Source organism: Gekko japonicus, unplaced genomic scaffold (assembly GCF_001447785.1).
Source record: "Gekko japonicus isolate JY-2015 unplaced genomic scaffold, Gekko_japonicus_V1.1 scaffold385, whole genome shotgun sequence".
In the NCBI taxonomy this organism is placed as follows: domain Eukaryota; kingdom Metazoa; phylum Chordata; class Lepidosauria; order Squamata; family Gekkonidae; genus Gekko; species Gekko japonicus.
Window position 1 is genome coordinate 1,472,801 of NW_015162489.1, and position 24,793 is coordinate 1,497,593.

Sequence of the window (24,793 nt, forward strand, 5' to 3'; positions counted from 1 at the left end):
GGCTGAACTCGATTTTAGTGCAGAATTGCTTGGAGGACACTGCGGTTGGATTGAAAGGAGAGTGCAGAAGGGGCCAGTGCGATCTTGGGCTAGTCACTCTCTCGTTAACATCCCTCTCTTGGAATTATTGAAAAGGCAAAATAGAAGAGGCAGACTTGGAATATGAAAAGAGACACTCAGGAATCAGTAGCATTTTGTTCTACTTTTATTTTTTCTAAAAAAAAAACCCAAAACCACACAAATTTTGTTAGCATTATTTACATAATCAAACGGAGAAATCAAGGCAGTACAGGTAGACCTCCCTGGCAATTCTAGAGCCACTCCCAGTTCTGCAGATTGAGGTAGGTGGCACAGTGGAAGAAATGTGACACAGAATGGCCAGGTATCTTCAGCCAGAAAGCCCTCTAGATCTGGCATGGGGCAGGGGAGCACTTCTGCTGGAATGAAATCCGGTGGTATAACTGGTAGCCAAGATCCACCTGCGGGTAGGTTCTTTGGCCTACCCTTTGTTGAGCAAATGGGGTAACCCTTCAGTGCTTTTAAAACACAAAAAGGCTTATGTTCTCTGGTGGTGTTTGTTTTTTCATTTTTTCTGGCCCCTGAAGGATAACAACTAGTGCTGCTCTTTTCAAACCCTCTTGAGTGCTGGCCTGTGCCTGTCCCTCCTTCACCATATCAACAACCTGTATCCCTAAGAGGTATCTGCTGGGCCTGAGTAGAAGCCAGCCTCCCACAGAAGAATTCCGAGGACCTTCCTACAAGATCAGAGACACTTCTGAGGGCCGTTCCACATACTGTATAGAAGCAAACATGAGTTAGCCACCACATGTGCGTTCATGAGGGAGCCACTGTCAGTGGAAGCTATCTGATGATGATAACCCTGTTTCAAAACCAAACTAGACCAGATTGTGGTAGATCTGTGAGTCAGTGATTGCGATGGGAGAGAGGAGTGTGTGTCTAATCCTTTCCCCACATGTTAGGTAGCACATAGGAGCCCATAGCCTCCAAGTACATTTTCAAGAGGAGAGAACTAAAATTTTAAAATTGTTCCTCATTAGTTGGGCAGCACAACTGCCGCACAACTAAAAAAAAATCCCTAAAACTAAACAAAAACATAAGATGATACAGTGACTAATGGAATGTAACTGGGGAGGGATAGAGGAGCTGAGGTGCTCGACACTGAAATGATGTCACAAATTATACTTGGTAGATGCGTATTATGAATAACTCTAGTTTCATAAACCTATAATTGGACTATATGGACTGGGAATTGTATCACATTCTCTCTCTTTTATCAACACAAAGTGCAAAACAAATGTCCATCTTTGCGCTTCAAATGGAGTAAAATGCACATGATCATGCATAAAAGCCCTAAGAAAACAAAGCAAAATGACTCAGGGGCTTATTGACTGCTACAACACAGCATGTATGAAAAATAAAAATGCGGAAAGAGCCAACCTCCACTTTGTGAGAAAACAATTCCAAGGGAATGCCAACCTAAACTCTGAAATGAAAAGGACTGTTCTGTACAGTTTTCTGTGCCAGTCACCCAGTCAATCCTAGCCCACTTTCACCGGATGAGAGGTGCTGATCGGTCATTGGTCACCGTTGGGCGCAGCTTTACAGTGGCAAAAGGGTTAGTGCCCCTAGAAAGAGACAAAGGAGAAAACTAAACCTCTGGAAACATTGTAGAGCAAGCCACATCACAACATAAAAGGTATCAGGCACTGACACATGCTAAACATAATCCTCATGGATGCAACTAACACAATAAGCCACATATCAGCTACTGTTGCCAGTGTCTGGCCTTTGTGGGGCTCCCGTGCCTATTTTGACCCTGTGGCAGGGAGATACCTCAAGCCTACTCTTGCTGCACTGTGACAGAAGAAGTGGCACCTTCCAAATATCTCTGGTCTTAATACCGTGTAGTTTTTAAAGGCCGGAGAATGGCCTAAGGATGGGAGATGATGTTACACTGCTGAAGGTAAGCAAGCAGGCTTTATGCTGGTCACTGTTCCTCTGGGAGACTGCCAGAAAGCTGTTCTGATAGCTCCTTTTTAAAATATATATAATAAACAAATCAAGCAATATAAGTGGCCCAGAGACGGATTTTAAATCTGTTTGAATCTTGTCTTCGCCATGAATACATTAGGTATTTTCAGGTAAGTCACTTTCTCTCAAGCCCCACCCCATAATTTGGAGATACTTGACTCATTTTCCAGGGTCATTGTAAGAATTACAACATGAAAATATATGTGACGCCCTGACTTGGATAGTCCAGGCAAGCCCAATCTCGTCAGATCTCGGAAGCTAAGCAGGGCCAACCCTGGCAAGTACTTGGAAGGGTGACCTCCAAGGAATACCAGAGGTGGGACGCAGAGGCAGGCAATATCAAGCCACTTCTCTGAATGTCCAAACCCCCCTAAGGGTCACCAGAAGTCAATCATGGCACGCACGTACACACACACACACCCAAAAAAGAAAAGGAAAATAAATGGGAAGTCATTTTTCTAAAAGTTCTCTCTAAATGTTCAGTGTCATGTTATATACTGGAATTAACAAGTTTAGGACACTTTTAGAAATTATGACAAGAATATCTTTGCATTTATAATACAGGCTCTTAAAAGCCTGTGGAATATGGCTACTGTGGCATGTAATGCTTGAAAATAGCCATTTTTAGTTCAGTTCAAATGACAGGCAAGTGTCAGATATAGTCAAATGGTGAACAGACATGGTCTTATACCTTTTTTCTATGAATAGGCACTGCCTTTAAGATAGGCATTTTAAGACACCAAATGTCACCTTTATAATATGGCCTTTGGACTCTCCTCCTAGGGATGTGTTCTCTCCTACGCTAAAAAAATGTTGTGTATATATTCATATGAGAATGAAAACAGTAACCTTTGAACAAGCACAATACAGGGTGTGAGGCATCATATAGACATGGGAAATACAAAAAGCAGGTGTCTTTTGGATACACGTCTTTAATATATGCTAGGAGCATATGGAAAAACGGCTTCAAAAGGACGGCTTCAAAAGGGAATTAGATAAGCATATGGAGCAGAGGTCCATCAGTGGCTATTAGCCACAAGGTATAGATACCACAAGGTATAGGCTCTGGGGCAAGTGATGCTCTGTCTTCTTAGTGCTTGAGGGGGTCAACAGTGGGAGGGCTTCTAGTGTCCTGGCCCCACTGCTGGACCTCCTGATGGCACTGGTATTTCTGGCCACTGTGTGACACAGAGTGTTGGACGGGATGGGCCTTTGGCCTGATCCAACATTGGCGTCTCTTATGTTCTTATGATAATCATGTTGTCATCCCAGACTAGCATAGAGGCAAAACTTACCTGGGGAACAGTTCTGGTGGATGCTCCCTTCCTGTTGGCTTCTACAATCAAACAAAAACATGGTGAAGGGCTAAGAAAGAATAGCTTCTGTATTTAACAGAGACAAAACAGGAAAGGCAGAGACATGCCAGATCACACACTCGTATACTTAGATGGCATCTGTATCACTGACCTCCCAGCAAGATTATGCCACATCCAGCACATACGCAGCCTAGAAGATCTTTACCATGCTATGTCCCTGCCTTCACTGGCAGTGTCGTCAGATTGTGTCCAGTGTGGATATAACATCAGAATTGACAAATCAGTGATTCTGGCATGGAGTTCTCTCTCTCCACAGCATTTCTGGTCATATGTGAATATTACACTACCTCTTCCCCGCACTTAACAGTAACCCAGACAGGGCTTCAGAATGATATGTATGAACACTCAGATACTACTAATCCTCAGCTGCAAACAGCACTCAAATGTCAGATCTTCTGTCAGAGAGGCTTGCTCTCAGCCTCCTTCAATACCAGTCTTTATCTGACACCTGCAGGTAACCACTTGAACCACTCCACTAACCATCCATCATTACCACACAGACCTTTGTTTCTTTCATCTCTCACCCAGGACGATGCAGGCATTGCTATTAAGCTGCCTTACTCTACTGAAGGTAAAGCTACCTTAACCACTGTTCTGCGATTTATTGCTCAGATTGCAGGAGAGCCATTTGGCCCACCCTCGGACAGTTCAGCTGTTGCTCAAGGAGAGAATGCAAGGATCCTTCGTCTTGCTTCTCTGCTCCTTGCTTCTTTTTAAAGCCCTTTCCTCCAAAAGTCACACCTTGATGTTCACCATTTGTAGGCCTTTGTTAGTTTTTCCTCACAGTTCAGCTGTTGTTTTGTAGCAGTCATTAGCTTGTCAGTCAGAAGAAGCAGCTTCTAAAAAGTTCTGCCTGCTGGGTGGAAAAAGTCACCCATCTCCTTTTGACCTCCTGAAATATGAGCCCCTTCACTGTCCCCAATATTTGTTTTGTTGATGGTTTATTTTCCAAGATGTCTTACTGGCACACTTTAAACCCTTTATGGGGCACTGCTTGTTTGAAAATACAGCCCTGTTTTTAAAAAACAACAACACTCCTCCTGCACAAGTTTCCGTGTCAGAAAAAAAACCATGGTTTCCACATGGTGAAAGATTTTAAGAACATAAGAAGAGAAACCTGCTGTATCGGACCAGTGGTCCATCTGGTCCAGCATCCTGTTTCACACAGTGGCCAACCAGTTACAATGGAGGACCAACAACAGGGCTTGGAGACCAAGGCTGGGAGAACTTTTAACAAGCCGCAAACATCTGGAGAGGTCTAAATACTCTTCAGTAACACCCACCACACCCAAGGCTGTGTTCACACGAACATAAATAGCTTTAGGTATTGAATTTGAGACAGAAGTAATTCCAGGAAGCTGGGGAAGAGGCAGCAGGTTCTTTCATTTGTTCCTGCAGGAGTTTTGTTTGTAGACTTGCCAGTCATAAGAAGGGATCAAGCTGCCTTACACGAAGGTCCATGCAGCCCTGTATTGTCTCAGTGGACCATCAGTAGCTCCTTGGGGTCTCAGGCAAAGTTCTTTCCCACCCTTTCTACCTAAAATCCTTTAGCTGGAGATGCCAGCAGTTGAACATGGGCTTCCTTATGCAGAAGACATGCTCTGTGGCTGAGCTATGGCCTTGTCCCTGGCAATCACTATGTCCCTGTGTTTCTCAAAAAAAAAATCACTGTAAACCTTCTATACAGAACTCACACAGTTTTTAAAAAGCATGACGTGTGATGGGAAGCAGTGTTCCCTCTAAGCTGAGTTAGTGTAAGCTAGCTCACAGTTTTTTAGCCTCCGGCTCACACATTTTTGCCTTAGCTCATAAAGAATGGCCCCAGAGGAAACTAATTTATGCAGTAGCCAAATCACCTTCTCACAACTTTAATGCCAGTAGCTCACAAAGTAGAGTTTTTGCTCACAAGACTCCACAGCTTAGAGGGAGCATTGATGGGAAGGGGTATTTTGTGTGTGTAGAAGAACATCAGCAATACAAAGCACTGTTCCCTCACAAGAGGACTACATTTAATGACATTATGGGAGGATACCCCGGACATTCGCTTCTGCTTGCCGCTGCACAAAAAGGCATGTCCTGGAAGGGCTCTACTCCTATTAAAACTACCAGAATTATTGCTTCTCTTTCTTTGTTCACTTCACCACCTCTCCCACTATCAACAGTACAGAAGTCAGAGTGTTAAGGATGTGAAGTGCATTTATTTCACTGACATAACCGTTCGTGTGAACATGGCCTGACTCTCAATCCACAGCAAGCAGCAGAACTCTTGTTTTCATTTCCCAAAGGCTGGGAGAGCCCCAGGTTTCATCACAGTGCAGCACTAGGAATCAGCCCTTCTGGAAGAGGCAACCCCAAATGCTCAAACAGAGGAGGCATGAAAAGGTTAGCATTTACGCCTGCTAGCCGGGCCCCACCCAAGTCCCTTTCCAACACTCAGAGTCCTACTATTAGCAGAAAGAGCTGCTGCCCCGGAGCCACCAGAAATCAGGCTGAGATGTCATGGAGCAGAGGAGTGAACTGAAGGGACCCTGGAGAGTGAAGAGAAAAATGACTGAGACTCTCCCACTGGGACAGAAAAGCAGGGTTTGTAGGCTGGAATGGGTAAGGAGATGAGACAGACCAAAAGGGACTGGATTCTTCCAGCGTCAGAGTGGCTAAAATAAAGGGGGGGGGAAGAGCTCCAAGTAGGCCAGTCCTGAGCCTAAGTAAGAACTACCAGCATGAGTTAGAGGAAGAACTGGAGATGCCCTAAGAGGCCTTGGCTCTATACAGAGTCCACAATAGAGGGCAACAGTCACTGAGAACAAGGAAGGAATTTGCTTGTGAAGTTCTAATGGTCCCAGTACTGCACAAAAGTACTTGTGTAGATATCTTTTTCTAGACCAATGTTATTCTAGAGCAGAGGTCCTCAATGTGAACACCACGGAACCTGCTGTGGGCAGCGTGAAGTCGGGCTTTTGCCCAGCAAGGCTTCTGATTGGCCATTGCAGATCCGATTGACTCTGCATAATTTTAAAAGCATTGCTTTGGCAGCAGTTGCCACTACAGCACAAGGATCTTCACTGTTTGGTGTGGTGGTTAAGTGCGCGGACTCTAATCTGGGAGAACCGGGTTTGATTCCCCACTCCTCCACTTGCACCTGCTGTTGTGACCTTGGGTCAGTCACAAGCTCTGGCACAGCTGTCCTTGAAAAAGAGCAGTTTGTGTCAGAGTTCTCTCAGCCCCACCCACCTCACAGGGTGTCTGTTGTGGGGAGGGGAAGGGAAAGGAGTTTGTAAGCCGCTCTGAGACTCCAAGTGAAGGGCGGGGTATAAATCCAATCTCCTCCTCCTCCTCCTCCTCCTCCACTGTGTGACTGAAGGTAAGCTGTGGAGGCCATTTTGTGCCTGGCTCCACCTCCTGTGGCAGCCATTTTCTGGCTGTGCCCACCAGGCTGTATCAGAATCCCAAAGGTTGGGGGGCCCTGTTCCTGAACAATTATTCCTGTTTTTCAATCTTCGGGAGCTATCATTGTAATGGTCACACAGAGCCCATGTGCCACAAGTTCCCAGCAAGAGATCTCCAGATACCTATCCCACAGCTCTCTTACACACCTAAAACTAAACTGCTGATATGGACTACTCAGAGAAAATGCTCCGGTGCTTTCCCCTCATGCCGGCTTACCAAAAATAGTTTCTTCCTCAATCTATGACTTAAAAGTATTATCACACAGGAGCTGGACCGAAGTAGCTGGTCCCTGGGGCGAAAGAACCTTCTTGCTGTTAATGTGTAGCCTATACAGCATCATGAGGTCGGTTCAGCTTTATGCTACCTGGAAAATCTGGAGCCTTGCTGCTGTTGAAGAGAGGAGAGCATGGAGCTTTCCACTGAAAAGCAGGATGCTGATAACCAGTTTATACAGGATAGAAACTACCCCCCAAAAAAAATATCCCAACCCTACTTCTACTTTTTAAACTCCCTATCTCAGTGACAATGGATGCATAGGCCAAATACGTTGACTATCTGGGTTACATGTTTGCTTACAGCATCACTGCTAGTGGTCCTAACAGAGGGGGCGTAACCATGGGACTCGTGTGGCCATGTGATTGGCCATTGCATACTTCACTGCTGCAACCTGGAGTCCAATCACATAGTAATAGTTTATGAGTGGCGACCACATCTCCTACTTAGCATACAAACCCAGCCTGAACCAGCTCCCTTTGCCAAGGAGTGTCAGAAAGTTATCTACAGGCCATCATCAGTCCACGCAATACCAGTTAGATCTAGTGGTCTGAGGTAAATGGTAGGCTCTTACCTTGGAATTATCTGAGGTGGTTGCTGCAGTATTAGCCACACTGCTTCTACGGCTGCCAGCCACCGCCAAGGCAGAAGGGCTTGGCGACTGGGGTCTGCTAGGAGTAGTGTGCCAATAATCGCCTGTAGATGGGGCACTAGGCCGGTCCATGAGCTCATCCACGCTGTGACTGCTCCGCAGAGGAAACGGTCTAAACAAAAAGGGAAAGGATGATAAAGGGTCATGACTGTGGGGAGGGGAGTCCTGACAATGATTTTGTGGGAGCTGGCGCAGGGACTTGGCTAGGAGTGTGAGTCAAAAATTGTGGGTTCAATGCTAATTTCAGCACCAAGCTACACCTTATATGAAAAACTGATAACCTTTTTGAAACTGGAGTACAGGAGGAGGAGATCAGGCATGCAGAAAGGGCACTAACTATTTCCCTGACTGATTTTTCATTGCCTGAATGCCCTGCAATGGATTTTCTCCTTGGAGGAACAGGTACAAACTGGTCCATGGTGTGTGTCTGCACCTGTGTGAGAGACTGGGAGTAGATAATCAGACGGATATGGTTGCCAGTCCCCCCCCAGGCACCAACTTGGAAGGGGGTAGGGCAGACTCCACCTCCTGTGGCAGCCATTTTACAGCTCCGCCCACTACACTGTGTCAGTATTCGAAAAGTGCCCACGGGCTCAAGACGTTTTGGGACCTCAAAAAACAAATGTCTGGAACACTGGTGGGGGGGGGCATAGCAGAGGAGAGAGAAATTAGGAGAAGGAAAGCAACAGGCAAAGAGTTACACTCAAAATCATCACCTCCTGAAGCTGCTTTTCATGAAGAAAAGCGGGTATTATAAACACATGGCATTCAAACTTAAAACTGGCCAGAACTATTATTTGAAATGACAGACAATTGGAACTGACCTTGATATCTAATAACACTTGCTGAGGTCTGGCTCATCTCTGCCCCACCTTCCCAGCATCATCCTTCCCCCAGCCCTGAAACCTACTCCTCCTGAATTGTGACACACCTTGCTATCTACTGGTGGACCTCCTGATGGCACCTGGTATGTTTTGGCCACTGTGTGACAGAGTGTTGGACTAGATGGGCCACTGGCCTGATCCAACATTGGCTCCTCTTATGTTCTTATCTACCTTCCCTTCCTCTCCCATGTCAATGCAGTAGGCAGAAGTGTGGCTTCTGTAACGGCAGCAACTGGTAACTGAGTGACATTGCTTGCTACCCACTGCAGCCTTAATGGCTACGTTTGCCAGGAAAGGTGCCCTGCCTGCTCCAAAAAGAGGCTGGCCCTACACTGGACAAGGCTCCATATGAGAACAAAGACCAGCACATGTGAACTTCAGAATGTATAGAGATCAAGTTCACGTTACCTGGCAGTGGTCTCCTCAGGTTCTCTCACCTCCTCCAATGGCTTCACAAAAGCTTCAGGAAACCAGCCACTCCTAAAACCAAGGACATATGGCAAGATCAGCCAGGCTTTTTCAAAAAATAAGTAGTACGTTTTCATTTTGCCAAATAGCGCCATGTGTTGCACATGATGCCCACCCCATTTTTTTCCCTTTACAACAACCCCATGAGGACAGAGAGGCCAAGAGTGGGCAGCCCAGGGGCACCTGGGAGTTCCATGGCTAAGCAAGGATTTGAAACATCTTTTAACAACTACACCACATGGGTTTTCAAGGAGAAAATTCTCAAATTCCACATATGGAAAGGATGATAAAGGGTCATGACTGTGGGGAGGGGAGTCCTGACAATGATTTTGTGGGAGCTGGCGCAGGGACTTGGCTAGGAGTGTGAGTCAAAAATTGTGGGTTCAATGCTAATTTCAGCACCAAGCTACACCTTATATGAAAAACTGATAACCTTTTTGAAACTGGAGTACAGGAGGAGGAGATCAGGCATGCAGAAAGGGCACTAACTATTTCCCTGACTGATTTTTCATTGCCTGAATGCCCTGCAATGGATTTTCTCCTTGGAGGAACAGGTACAAACTGGTCCATGGTGTGTGTCTGCACCTGTGTGAGAGACTGGGAGTAGATAATCAGACGGATATGGTTGCCAGTCCCCCCCCAGGCACCAACTTGGAAGGGGGTAGGGCAGACAGCTCCAGGTTTGGAAACTCCTGGAGATTTGGAGATGGAGCCCGGGGAGGACAGGAACCTCAGTGTGGTATAATGCCATAGAGTTCACCCTCCAAAGTATCCATTTTCTGCAGGGAAACTGATCCTTCTAGTCTGGAGATGAGCTGTAATTCCAGAAGTCCCCCAGGCCCCACCTAGAGGCTGGCATCCCTAGATGGGGAAATAATAAGTATTCTTTTCTTTCTCTGTGCTCCCAACACTTCTTGGAGATTTTGAGCAGAGAGATGGCATCTGTGTTTGTGCATAATCCCTACCAATTGCTTAATCATGCACACCACATGCCACCTCTCCCTCTCCACCCTCCACAAAGGGTTCCAAATGTATTTTACCCTCAAAAAACAAATGTCTGGAACACTGGTGGGGGGGGGCATAGCAGAGGAGAGAGAAATTAGGAGAAGGAAAGCAACAGGCAAAGAGTTACACTCAAAATCATCACCTCCTGAAGCTGCTTTTCATGAAGAAAAGCGGGTATTATAAACACATGGCATTCAAACTTAAAACTGGCCAGAACTATTATTTGAAATGACAGACAATTGGAACTGACCTTGATATCTAATAACACTTGCTGAGGTCTGGCTCATCTCTGCCCCACCTTCCCAGCATCATCCTTCCCCCAGCCCTGAAACCTACTCCTCCTGAATTGTGACACACCTTGCTATCTACTGGTGGACCTCCTGATGGCACCTGGTATGTTTTGGCCACTGTGTGACAGAGTGTTGGACTAGATGGGCCACTGGCCTGATCCAACATTGGCTCCTCTTATGTTCTTATCTACCTTCCCTTCCTCTCCCATGTCAATGCAGTAGGCAGAAGTGTGGCTTCTGTAACGGCAGCAACTGGTAACTGAGTGACATTGCTTGCTACCCACTGCAGCCTTAATGGCTACGTTTGCCAGGAAAGGTGCCCTGCCTGCTCCAAAAAGAGGCTGGCCCTACACTGGACAAGGCTCCATATGAGAACAAAGACCAGCACATGTGAACTTCAGAATGTATAGAGATCAAGTTCACGTTACCTGGCAGTGGTCTCCTCAGGTTCTCTCACCTCCTCCAATGGCTTCACAAAAGCTTCAGGAAACCAGCCACTCCTAAAACCAAGGACATATGGCAAGATCAGCCAGGCTTTTTCAAAAAATAAGTAGTACGTTTTCATTTTGCCAAATAGCGCCATGTGTTGCACATGATGCCCACCCCATTTTTTTCCCTTTACAACAACCCCATGAGGACAGAGAGGCCAAGAGTGGGCAGCCCAGGGGCACCTGGGAGTTCCATGGCTAAGCAAGGATTTGAAACATCTTTTAACAACTACACCACATGGGTTTTCAAGGAGAAAATTCTCAAATTCCACATATGATAATAAGATAAAAGGTACTGGGGCTTGGCATTTTTATCCCATAAGCCTTGAACCCTGCTTTAAATGTTACAAGCTTTATACTTCAACCCAACAATAGACACCTAGATGTATATATAACAATATTCTAGTGCCAATCTACACAAAAATAAAGCCCCCCCCCCCGTGGCAGGGGAGAGGAAATGGCTGTCAAGAGGACAAGGTCAAGGACAACGGCTGCCATATGTGTTGGAAAATCCAAATTTTCTGACAGCAGCCATTCCAGCTTTATTGCAATCTTTCCCAAAACTTCAAGACAAAGCAAGTTTGAGAAAGACTGAAAAGCTAGGAAAACACCCAGAGGTACACAATTACACCATGATGCTGTATGGAAGCAGAAAAAAAGAATGCCTCCCAAAAGCATTGCACTCAGGGCAGAGAACCTGTGCCCAAATGGCCACTGTCTCTAAAGAAAGGCAGAGGGATTTAGTGCCTACGGCTGGGATTCTTGACTCATCTGGGTTCCCTTAAGCCAACCTGATTGCGTGATTTGAAGACCAGAGCACCTGCCTCTCTTGGGCTGTGTAAGTGTTTCTTTATGTTTTGTGTTTGACAGGAAAACCTCACTATAAGGTGAAAAATGCCTGTAATTCTTTTCGTATTTAGTTTTCTAATAAATACAGTTTAACAATGACAATTATGTTTGACTCTCCCTTTCACCATATGGAAACTCAATACAGTAAGAGCCCAATTTGAACTGATCAGTTAAAGTCCCCCGGAAAGGAGGAATCCGCTTGGTCAGCATTACCTGAAAAGAGGGATCTGAGGCACTCACCCAAGAACTCTCTCAGCCCAGTACAATTCCATGGACATGAATCTGAGTACACTTACGTGGATGTCCCTTCCAGCCTGCCATAAAGCCAGCCATTTTGTGCTTCCGGTATCAACACAATAACTACGTCTCCAAGGCCAAACTGCAAAAGAGTCCGGTTGGAACCAGCAGAGTGAGGTGCTATTGTTCGGACTTTCAGCACATTATTGTTGCTTTCCTCTTTGCTCCCCACTTCTTTCCCTTCTCCTGCCTTCTCTCCAAAGGAGCTAGAACGAGAACGTTGGCCGGTAGAGAGAGAACCTGCAAGAGACAGAATAACTGAGCAAAGCCATTGTATTGGTTGATGCCTTATCAACTAGGAAATGGGACAGTTCCACACAGATTTGTCCACATACATCTCAAAGACCCTCGACTTGCTCTGGATATTCTCTGAGTATGACCAATTACTATATTTAGGCTACATGCTTATCCAGCTTCACTGCCCTAACTGAACATAACAGCCTCACCTACATATACAAGGCTTCTGTGGGAAATGTTTCTTGGTGGAGATTCCTTATCACCCATTAGATGGGACATGCTGGAAGGGCTGTTAGTCCCCCTCCCCTTCCTTACTAGCAGAAGAAGTCCTTGGCAGGGATCTCCTCCTTGGTTCTGCCTGAGGGGAAGGCATAATTTCCACTGTCTCCTGGGGGAAGGGGCTGGAGCTTCTTCCTGTCACCAGTGTACTGAATTCACCCACAGTTCTCTGAGGCTGGAATGAAACAAATAAGGCAAAAGCACTTCATGGGAAATGTACTGTTTTTCAGTTAAAATGTCTCCCCATAACAGAGACCCAAAGAGGTGTACAACAGAAATTAAGACTATAAATACAAAAAACACAATATACATGAAAACAAAGATTAAAACCAGAGAGCAGCTTAGCACTGTCTGACATCCATTCCCAACACTCTCAAGAAAGCTGTTCCACAATATAGGAACTGTACCACACACGCACAAAGCCCCAGATAAGAGAAAATCATAAAGAAGGATACACCTCAAAAATGTATTACAAATGCCTCCGAAAGACACACTAACATCCTTTCTGTCAGAATATTGGTTGGACTAACTGAATGTAACACTGGAAGATGAGCAAGTCTGCATATTTTTTTAGAAATAGAAATAGCAAACTCTTCTTATTCTCTGCTAGGCTTCAGCCTTCACCTGTGCCATTTTCCCAACCCAAAAATGGCTTTGGGAGAGCAATATTTGCCCTATGAGAGAGCTTCACTTGCAGTATTCATTGCCCCTGTGCTGCAGTCCCAATACAAACTGGACCCCACCCCCCTGGCCAATGCTTGGGAACTTAATTCTTGGTAGCTGTAGTCTGAGTGTGAGAGGATCAGCGTTAGTTTGGGGAATCTTGACTTGACTTGTGGCAAAAACATATCATCTAGTTTTGCTCTTAGCAGAGACCACAACAGATCACAACTGATAGAAAAATTTTTATTCCATGAGACAATGCCCCAAATTGTCCCACAACGTTTTAAAAAAACCTTTTCCTCAGGGGAAAAAGATTACCGCTTTCTATGGTAAGTTACAGAGAACTCTGAGCTGTCAGCAAGTGGTTTGCCCTGAAGCTTACCAGAAAAAAGTAGTAAATCCTTTTGATGAACTTTTCATGCTTGAATCACATTTTTGGCAATCTGATGCATTGCTACATAGAACTTTTGCACATGTCACGTGTTTCTGGTTTTATTTTGTTTTGCAAGTTGGTGCAGCCCTCTCTGTGTTCATTTCCACAGAATTTCAATCCTACTTTGGCAGCTTTAACCACTAGAAATCTGTTTTTCATTTCAAAACATTAGAGTCTCAGGATCCTGTACTTGTATGGGGTGACTACGGAATGGTTCAAAACATAAGCAGCCAAGGAATGTAGTGGTTGTGTTTCTGGACAGGCAGCAACATCTCAGTGCAGTGAGGGCTGCCTCTTGCTTGGCTCCAGCAAGCAACGATTCTGGGGCCCCATCCCGGACTTTGGCTCAGGGTCCCAGAATCACTAAGACCTCACCTGATAGACCGCACCGTGGAAAGGCAGGCTATAAATATGTTAAATAAATAAATGATACCATGAAAAGAACTGATGTTGTTTGCCTCTTTTCCTGGGCAATTCTACATCACAGCCCGTTTTGTCAGGTATCAATTCTCACAAAGGGCTATGGGTTACTTTCACATTCCTTACCATCTCAAGGTGGGTAGGGGTCAGGCGGCCTGATGGGAGACCTTGGCTGTGGGGAGTGCTAAGCAAGGTCGGGACAGGATTGCGACTGGCCTCCAGCTGCTCCTTCCATAATGGTGACTTGTTCTGGATGATGCCCCGGGACTTAACAGGAGTAAAGAAAACAAATGGAGTCAACAAACTGAGGAAGCTTAAAGTAACGACCACCAGTCCTTTTTAAAGGATTAGGAGGAATTGGGTCAGGCCTCACACATTAACAAACATGTCTGCACTTCAATGTGTGAAAGCAGGGCTTTTTTGGTAGAAAAAGCCCAGCAGGAACTCATTAGCATAATAGGCCACACCCAATAGCAGAAACCTATTGGCATATTAGACCACACCCCTGACAGCACAGCTCATTAGCATATTAGGCCACAACCCATATGTTACCAGAAGTGTGGTCATCCAACCACACCCACCTTTTGCTTCATATTCTGTTTACTTTGTTGTCAAAACCCTGGGCTTTTTTTGTAGCAGGAACTTCTTTGCATGTTAGGCCACACACCCCTAATATAGCCAATCCTAATGAGTGTCTGCTGTTAGGTGTGGCCTATTATGCTAATGAGTTCCTGCTGGGCGTGGCCAACTCAGGAGCCAGCCGGAACTCCGTTCTTGTGCGTTCCTGCCCAAAAATAGCCCTGTGTGAAAGGATCGGATCCTTTTCCTTGCAAGGCAATAACTACGGTCATCACAAACATAATCCCAGGAACAGGGTTTACCCCGTGTTCTCTTGTCCCTCATAATACACCAACAGCTTGGTTGATAGCCTGGGCTGGAGAAAGCCATCACCCCAGCCAACAGCAGCAGGGGACACATACTGACTCATCTCAAATTCCTCTTAGGTGGCATTTATTTAATTCTTTAAAATATGTATATTTTACTTTTCTTTAGAACTATATCTGAAGCAGGCTACAGCCTAAACAATAAAATATCAACAAAACCAATAAAACATCAGAGACAAAACCAACAGGCAAATAATGTGGTTACAGCAGAACATCTCATTTTAAAATACTTGCTAACCTCCAAGAATTACAACTGATCTCGAGACTGCAACGATTAGCTGCCCTGGAGGAAATGGGAGCTTTGGAGGATGGACTCTATGGCAGGATACTGTGTTGAGGTCCCTTCCTTCCCCAAACCCCGCCCTCCCCAGGCTACGCCCCCCAAAATCTCCAAGTATTTCCCAACCAGGAGTTGGCAACCCTGTCTTAAAAACATGATCATTTCATAAATATCCTTAAGCAGTTTTTAAAAGAGCCTGTAAAATCACAAACTACTAATATTAGGGTAGGGAAACTAACTTGAAGCGCAGGCTAAAAGAATGGAGAGAATAAAAACATCTTTGGTGTAGTGGTTAAGAGCGCAGACTCTACCCTGGGAGAACCGGGTTTGGTTCCCCACTCCTCCACTTGCGGCTGCTGGTGTGACCTTGGGTCAGTCACAGTTCTCTCAGACCTAAAAAAAAAGGTTCTTGAAAGAGTTCTCTCAGCCCCACCTACCACACAGGGTGTCTGTTGTGGGGAGGGGAAGGGAAAGGAGATTGTAAGCCGCTCTGAGACTCTTTCGGGCAGGGAAGGGCAGGGTATACATCCAATCTCTTCTCTTCTCCTTCTCCTTCTTTGTTTAGAGCTTACAGGAGCATAAACAAGCCAAGCCTCTGTGTGGGAAGGATTTCACAAGTGTCACCTCACCACTGAGAAGGCCCCGTCTCTGGTGCACTCCCATCTTGATTCCAAAGGCTGAGACACACAAAGCACAGTCTCCAGTTATGACCTCAGATACATACAGAAAAAGGTAATGAAGGTCCCAGGCTGTGTAGAGCTTTATAAGTCAACACCAGCACTATGAATTGTGCACAGAAGCAAACTGACAGCCATTAGGGATCTAACTTTTGGGTACCAGCATTTCCCCCCCCCCCCAGAAATCCTGTAACTTGAGGTTCAACACTCACTAAAAAAATGGGAGGATCCTGTTGACTTAAGGAATGTTCAATTTTGCAAGTTAATCCAATCTGGAAGAAGTATTTCCCCCCCCCCCCCATTCAAAGAGTTCTCCATTATCAGATATCCTGTCATATTCTGCCTCCTGAGTTGAGGAGTGATGTTCCTCTGACACTATATATAAAAGGTTTAGAAAATGAAGATTAAATGCCAACTCACACCCAAAATTTGCATTTGGAACAAAGTTTGCAAAATGGATATGCCAGCATTTATTATATACATGGCTTGATTATGTTGCTTGTTTTAGTACCAGGCTTTCTTATTTTATCATGTTAAAACAGGAATTTTCTTTCTAGATCTTTTGCCAAGAACCAACATATACAGCCTTGGGCAACAAAGGCTGGAATGCCTCAGATTTCAGAGAGAGAGAAATCTATAAGACAGGGGGAAAGGAGGACTGGCCATCAGATAGCATTACCAACCTCCAACAACAGAGATCAGTTTCTCCTGGAGGAAGCGGCAGCTTCAAAGGATGGACTCTCTGGCGTCACCCCACCACCACCAGGCTCCCTCCTCTGCCCAAACTCTGCCATCCTGAGGCACCACCCCCACATCTCCAGGAATTTTCCAAGCCAGAGTTTCAACCCTTCCACCATGGCAAAGAACCAAAAGCTGTGTTGACTACAGGTCTCATTATCTAGAAGAAGGGAAGAGAAGAAGAGATTGGATTTATACCCCGCCCTGCACTACCTGAAGGAGTCTCAGAGCGGCTTACAATCTCCTTCCCCTTCCCCTCCCCACAACAGACACCCTGTGAGGTAGGTGGGGCTGAGAGAGCTCTTTCAAGAACTGCTCATGAGAGAACAGCTCTGAGAGAGCCATGACTGACCCAAGGTCACACCAGCAGGTGCATGTGAAGGAGTGGGGAATCAAGCCCGATTCTCTCAGATAGAGTCCATGCTTCTAACCACTACATCAAACTGGCTCTTTAGCTGCTGGAAGCCCCAACCATTCTCTGGTTTCTGCACTTTTAGAAAAATAACTCTAAATATTTTCTTTTAGGTTTCCCCCAGGGCTAGAAAGTTGCTGCCTTTCAAATCTGAAAGGGAGGGTACTCAAGGTTTTGCACATGATATGGCATTCTCCTTTAAGTATCCTTTCCCATTATTATCATTCATTATTATTATAGTCTGCTTTTATACCACACATTATACCACTCAGGGCAGTGCAGAACAAAACCGAAATTGTATCATACAGTTTAAAACAGATAAAAGTCACAGTGAAATTCCATAATAACAAAATTCCTTCATTCCATAGTAGCAATACAGTTTAAAAAACAAATGGCAATCAAAATCCCAATTGTGCTACCACCTTGCGGGTGTGTGTGTGTGTGTGTGTGAGAGAGTGCTGGCCAGGTGGACACTGTCACTGTCCTCAACTAAATGCCTGGCGGAACATCTCTGCCTTGCAAGCCCTGTGGAACTGTAGTAAAGTCCCGCAGGACATAGATGTTACTCAGTAGAGAGTTCCTCCAGGTTGAGGCCAGAGCCCTAGGCCCTAGTTAAAGACAGCCGGATTTCTCTCAGGCTGAGTCACCATGCTTTAGTCATGAGTCACAGTAATGAACACACTTCACCTATGGATATAGCCAGGAGCCATTGGCTTTCGTCCTTTATGGAAAGACAACCAGCCATGGGCTTCCGCTTTCCCTCTATCAGAAGGTATCTCACCAGACTCCCTTTGATGTCAAATCAAATTTTCACCAAATGTGAATATGTCAATAGCTAGATTTCTTCTCTCTCACCCCCCCCCCATAGGACATCTGCCTCTCCTCACCCTGGTATAGAACTGAAGGAAGGTATTGGAGAGTAGATGGTGCTTCTCTGCTAGAAAACGATAGCGGCGTTTCTCCTCCAGCTCAGCAGCCTGTTGACTCTCACTGACAAAAGCTTGCATCTCCGTGTGCAAGAGCATCATGTTCTCCTGGAGTTGGGTGTGGGAGAAGGAACACAAATCAGCTGGCTTTCTGAACAGGAAATTGCTATTAGGCCATCCGACTATTCTGCAGGGATGTCTGGATCCTAGCTGCTCAAGAGAGCTGGCTGTGTGGAAAAGTAATGATCCAGTAACTCCTTCACTGGCTGTTTCCATTTTTCAGTCTGCAATGAGGTGTGTGTGGAAAATTTACCTCATAGCAGTCAAAAAGATCATAACAAATTAATTAGCTGGCCACTTGGCTATGTGGCCATGTGGCCAGTTGATACAAGCAGGGCCAACTTATTCATTAGGGACAATAGGCACATAATACTTTCAGGGGCCCACAAAAATGTTTTAATTTCTTTTAAAATCAAAATTTAAAAAATGAACTTTTAGGGTCGTAGAAAATGTTGATTTTTCTCTCACATCAGAAAAGAATGAAATTTTTAGAACCCATGAAAATCTATTAAATTTTGCCTAAAACTGGGAGGATAAAACGTTGACGTATTTTAAGTTATATCAAAAATCATTTTTAATATTGATATTATTTTGGTGGGAGAGGTCTACAAAGGCAAAAGTGCCTGGGGTCCATGAAAGTCATAATGTGGCCCTGGATACAAGCACTGAAAATGATGCCTAAATAAAACCTGGCTTTCTGCCTGAAACGGATATGCAGGTCGGAGTTCCACGCAAACCAGTCTTTTGTGAAATGTGATCCTAGGTTTGCAGTGTGCCAGTGTCAGACATGCTGTCCATCTCCCCTCTCTGAACTTTCTTTAGTCTCTACATTATCCCCCACCTTCATCTCTCGGGCATTCTTGTCTCCCATTCTCTCCACTCTCCACAGGTCTGACATGCATTTGTCGAGGTTGGCAGCTCTCCGTCGGTATTCCTTCTCATATCGCTGGCGGCTGTCCTATGTACAGGCATAGCAAAGAGAGAAAAGCCTGAACTCAGGGCTGAAGAGAACACAAAAACCCACTTGCTGCAAATCAGATGGAATGCAGGAAATCTATGATCAGAAGCATCTCTTGATTTTTGTTTTAAGTCCGCATGGTCAAAGAAGCAATGGTATTCCCAGTAGTCATGTATGGCTGCGAGAGTTGGACTATAAGGAAGGCCGAGCGCCGAAGAATAGATTCTTTTGAACTATGGTGCTGGAGAAGACTCTTGAGAGTCCCCTGGACTGCAAGAAGATCAAATCAGTCAATCCTAAAAGAAATCAACCCTGCCTGTTCCCTGGAAGGCCAGATAATGACACTGAAGCTCAAATACTTTGGCCACCAAATGAGAAGGGAGCACTCACTGGAGAAGACCCTGATGCTGGGAAAGATTGAAGGTCAAGGAAGAAGGGTCAAAGAAGGATAAAATGGTTAGACAGTGTCATCGATGCAACGAACATGAAATTGAGCCAACTTCAGAGGACGACGGAAAACAGGAGGGCCTGGCGTGATCTGGTCCATGGGGTCGCGAAGAGTCGGACTCGACTGTGCGACTGAACAACAACAACAGAGCAACAGCAGAGGGGCAAATAGGTCTGGGGAGGCAGCACTGGGAGGGAAGGGGTATTAACCTTTCCCTCAACCATCTTCCAGCTTTAATCCTCCTCCCCCCTTGCCTCTATTGCTGGGTGGAGTTCCCACATTCCTAGGTGGGGCTCCAAAGAAATTAGTGATCATAGCCAACAGAAACTTAAACCGTTATGTTTCCAAGTTATGTATTTAACATCTCTTAACTGAAATATTATTGTCCATTGTCACCAGACCTAAGTCACGTATATTTTAGAATCTGAAAGGTTAGTGAAAGATATATACTGAATAACAGTACTCAAGTTCAGAATCATTACCTACTCATAACAAACACTTTCCTTAAACAAATACCTTTAAACTATCTCTTATATATATTTTAAGAGCCCTGCCATGGTGAAAATAGTAAAGTTTCCCCCCCAAGATCACTTCAGTATCAAGAGATGCAAGAGGTTCTTCCAGTGGGGAAGTGAGGAATCCCTCGTGCACCAAAGAAAATTCACTCTGCTGGGACAAATTATCCATGGGATCCAACTCTGCATGTTTGAAAAAAGATGTGGGAGGAATGGCTACTCAATCTGCTTGTACAACTGAGTCTAGTAGCACCAGATGTTCTACCGTAGACCAATATGGCTATCCTCTGAATCAATCTTTTTGGGCAGGATTACTATAAAGCAGTGTGAGATGCACAAGAGCAACTACAGCAAATACTCTTAAATTCTAGGGCTTTTTCCCGCAAGTTAAATCTTAATTATATCCAAGAACAGAAGTTAAACTCTTGTTGCCTGCCTCTCACTGATATAAATCCCACACCCACTAAAATCTGAAATGGCCGTAGAATGGCAGCCATATTGTGCTCCATGGGTAATTCAGTTCTGTACAGAACTCAGGGGTCATTTCGTAGAAAAAGAGGCGCAGGAGCTCATTAGGATAACATTAGCACAACTTGTTTGCATATGCCACACCCCCTGACATCACCGGAAGTGTGTCAGAAGGCAACATCCACCACTCAGGCTCCAACTGGACTTTGTATTGCTAGCTATGCGGGGGGGGGGGGGGGAGGGAGACACCGCCCCCCCGAGCGCGCCTCCAGCCAGGCGCCGCGCTCGGCGGGCGGGGGGAGGGGCGGGGTGGGGGGGGGGGGGGGGGGGGGGGGGGGGGACAGGCAGATCTGCCCTCACAGAGGAGGAAGACCTTGTACCTGAAGGTGGGGGGGCTCTGCAACTTACCTGGTTGCTTCTTGCTCCTTGTGGCCCAACTGAGGGCTGCTGGGAGTAGGGGGTGGGGCTTGTTGCATGTGCCCACCCCCTGGGCTCCTTTCTGCCGGAGCTCCACTCCTGTGCGCTCCCGCAGGAAATGACCCCTGACAGAACTGCCTAATCCACAGCAGGGTGTATGGCAGCATATTCTGTAATTTTCCCTAGCCTCCACTGGGAGTGAGGATGGAGGTAGGTGTGGGTTAATTAAGTGCCTAGTTCACCCATAACAGGAATGGCTATGCTATAGGCAAAGGCAACTTCTATGCAGGCAATGATATTCCCAGAAACAGAGCAGACGCGTGAGGCTCACGCGTAAGATGGGCAGAAACAGACTAAGAGTCGGCCTGACACTCACATTGATGAACTGCATGTCCAGTTTGGTGTTTTTTTCCATTTGCTGCAGTAAGTCCACATGGAAACTCTGGGCCTGCTCAAAAGAAGGAAATAATTAGAAACCACCACACCTCTTGCTCACATGGCTAAACAACTAGATATTGCAACAGAGCAATACTATGCGGAATTGCTCCCATCTGAGCCTACTGAGGGTCAGAGTAGGGCTGCCAGACGCAGCAATGTCATCAGTGCTGCTAGAGGAAAACCCCGGAAATGACATAAGAAGAGCCCTGCTGGATCAGACCAATGGTCCACCTAGTCCAACATCCTGTCTCACACAGTGGCCAACCAGTTCCTCTGGACAACCAACAACACCAGATAGAGGCCGAGGTCTTCCCCTGATGTTGCCTCCTGACTTTGGGATTCAGAGGTTTAGTGCCTCCAAATGTGGAGGTTCCCCTCAGTCATCATGGCTAGTAGCCACTGATAGACTTATCCTCCATAAATCTATCAAATCCTCTTTTAAAGCTGTTTATTCCTGTGGCCATCACTACATCCTCTGGCAGCGAATCCCATATTTAAATGACTCACTGTGTAAAGAAGTATTTCCTTTTGTCTGTCCTGAATCTACTGCCCATCAGCTTCATTGGATGCCCTCAAGTTCTAGTTTTTTGGGAGAGGAAGAAAAAGTTCTTTATGTCAACTCTCTCTACCCCATGCACAAACCTCTACTGTGTCCCCCCTTAGATGTCTCTTTTCTAAACTGAAAACTCCTAGACTCTTCAGCTTGTCTTCATAAGTCCCAGACTCTTCAGCCTTTCCTCATAAAACATAGGGTAGAGGACCTGGAAGTGACATAGGGTAGTGGACGTCCTACAACATTGTAGTCCCCATTTCCCTGTCCAATGCAGCCACCCACTGGCGTTGGGGGGGGTACCTCCTGGTATGCCACTTGCCACAGCACATCCAGACACCATGGGTGGGCAAGGAAACAGGGCTGGTTGGTGCCCCACCACCTCTGGCACCACAGGCAGTTGCTTAGGGCTACCTACTGAAAGCTCAGAAAACTCCTCCTGTCCTACAGACAGGCCCTCATCAAGTTATTTTCTCAGTCACAATTCTTTCTGCCAAGATACTTACTACTACTTCCAGGTTGCGGTTCAAGTGCATTTGAGTGTCTGACATCTGTATCAAAATTTCACCTTCGGAGAAAGCAAGAAAGTCATAATGAAAAGGTTTCCTTCTTCCACTTATCATGAGGAATTGCATTGGCAAAGCCAGCTCAATTGTGACCCATCAAGGCAAATGTATGGCATGTACCCATGTATGGCGATCCACCAGGGACAAACCACCTGGTTTTGCTATCTGGCTGGAAAGGAGGGAATAGGGGTGTTGGCAAGTACTTGGCAGGCCACAATAAATAGCTTTTTGGTGAGTCACAAGTTGTGCAGGGTCTATGGGACACATATTGATGGAGTGACTAGAGATTGTTGGGTTTGGATCATGAGGTAACAGGTTGAAACCTCTGCTCAGCCATAATTCTCATCAAGTGCCTGAGGAAAATCACTCTCCTACTAACTTACCTCAGGGGTGTTGTTAGGATGACTGAAGGGTGGATAAAGATTCCCAAAGCACTTTGTACTCTGAAAAGTCTCTCTAGAAGTGATTAAGATACCGAGGAGATAATAAAGGGCCTAATATTTAAATATCAGCTATAGATAACTCCACAGGCTCATATATCTCAGGAGAAAAGTCCAATTGTTATCATTTTATATTGATATTATCTGCATGGGATAACTTAGATAGGATGTTTAGCTTATCAGGTTCATGTGTATTATTTATGTATTATTTATTTATTGGATTTATAACCCACCCTCCCCTGCATAGCAGGGCTCAGGGTGGGTAACAACAATAAATTAGGTTAAAACCTTTAACAAACATTTACAATAATCAGTAATCTAAAATTTACAATAATCAGTAATCAATAAGATGGCACCTAAAGAGAGTACAAATAGTGCCTCGTACCTGGCAATAAGAGAGGGGGAAGAGAAGAAGATGGAAGGGAAAAGGAAGGAGGAAGTCAGCCTGGTCTAAAATCGTCACTGTCCTCAGCCATAGGTCTGGTGGAATATATCCATCTTGCAGGCCCTGCAGAACTGTATCAAGTTCTGCAAGGCCCAGACCTCGCTCGGTAGAGAGTTCCACCAGGCCAGGGCCGGGGCCGAAAAAGCCCTGGCTCTGGTCGAGGACAGCTAAACACTCTTTGGACCAGGGATCACCAGCAGGTTGTTGTCAGTTGAGCGCAGAGCTCTTTGGGTGATATACCAGGAGAGGTGGTCCCATAGGTATGCTGGTCCAAGATCGTTTAGGGCTTTAAAGGTTAATACCAACACTACTGAACCTGGTCTGGTATTCAGTCTGGAGCTAGTGCAGCTGGGAAAGCAACAGTTGTATGTGGGCTCTCTCTGGGGTTCTCTTAAGAATGCGCATCACCGCATTCTGGACCAGTTGGAGTTTCCAGGTCGGCTTCAAAGGTAGCCCTGAGTAGAGCAAGTTACAGTAGTCTAATCTGGAGGTGACCATTGCACAGATCACTGTGGCTAAGTCAGAAGGAGACAGGTAGGGGAGCAATTGCCTAACGTGGTGTACGTGGAAGAATGCCAGTCTGGCCACATGTGTGATCTGGTCCTCCACTGAAAGGGAGGTATCCAGAATTGCACCCAGACTCTTGACCATCAGTGCTGGTGTCAGTAGCACACCATCAAGAGTAGGGAGTTGGCACCTCAATCCCAGATCCCTCCGGCCCAGCCACAGACCTTCTGTATCAGATGGATTCAATTTCAGCCGAAACCGAAAGTAACCAAAAGTAGACTGCATGGGGCTAGGAAGGGTTACATGTCTTCAAAATTATCCTGCTGCTTTTCAAGGCATTTTTAAGCAGGCATTCTAGTCTGTGGCCTTCCCTCCCAAGTACTGTGCACTTAATTTAGCAGCTGAGTAAAAGCACATTTTGTATTACCCACATCTGTAATGCACTTAAGTCTCAAATTGCCCAGGAAGTATGTTTGATATTTTAAAAAAGGCTCTTATATTTTCTGTCTCACATTAACACTATTCACACTGCTGTACAAATAGCACCAGAGAGGCTCAAAGGAGCTTTTAGTGTTATACAAGAAAAGTGGGAACCCGCAAAGACTTGCAGGAGTCATCTCATTTCCCTAGGGTTGCCAGCCCCAGGTCCCAGTGGGGGTTCCCCTGCTTTGGGGAGCTTCAACCCACCGCCAGTCAGGGGAAACCCCACCCCCAAACAGTGACATCAGTGTGCAACATCCCCGACACAAGGACATCATGTGATGTCATTGCACTGGGGACATCACATGTGACATCCCGCCTACCCCGGAACGCCCCCCCCAACCCCATGCCACAATGGTGAGGAGACTGAGCAACCCCACACTTCCCACTCTCCCACTGTTTCCTCTTTCC

The 24,793-nt window shown here is 45.7% G+C and overlaps 1 protein-coding gene across 1 annotated transcript in view; it reads right to left on the reverse strand.

Annotated features, from left to right (window-relative positions):
• Positions 1–572: 572 nt before the first annotated feature.
• Positions 573–24,793, reverse strand: part of BAIAP2L2 (BAI1-associated protein 2-like 2) — a gene marked incomplete at its 5' end in the record, with an annotated part of 29,816 nt that continues 5,595 nt past the window's right edge. Inside the window, 12 exons of the mRNA XM_015405971.1 lie at positions 573–1,646; positions 3,348–3,388; positions 7,723–7,912; positions 9,093–9,164; positions 10,876–10,947; positions 12,081–12,321; positions 12,634–12,772; positions 14,240–14,380; positions 18,052–18,198; positions 18,992–19,108; positions 21,333–21,404; positions 22,451–22,512. Of these exons, the coding sequence (XP_015261457.1) occupies positions 1,571–1,646; positions 3,348–3,388; positions 7,723–7,912; positions 9,093–9,164; positions 10,876–10,947; positions 12,081–12,321; positions 12,634–12,772; positions 14,240–14,380; positions 18,052–18,198; positions 18,992–19,108; positions 21,333–21,404; positions 22,451–22,512 (1,370 nt within the window). The remainder of the gene's footprint in view (positions 1,647–3,347; positions 3,389–7,722; positions 7,913–9,092; positions 9,165–10,875; positions 10,948–12,080; positions 12,322–12,633; positions 12,773–14,239; positions 14,381–18,051; positions 18,199–18,991; positions 19,109–21,332; positions 21,405–22,450; positions 22,513–24,793) is intronic.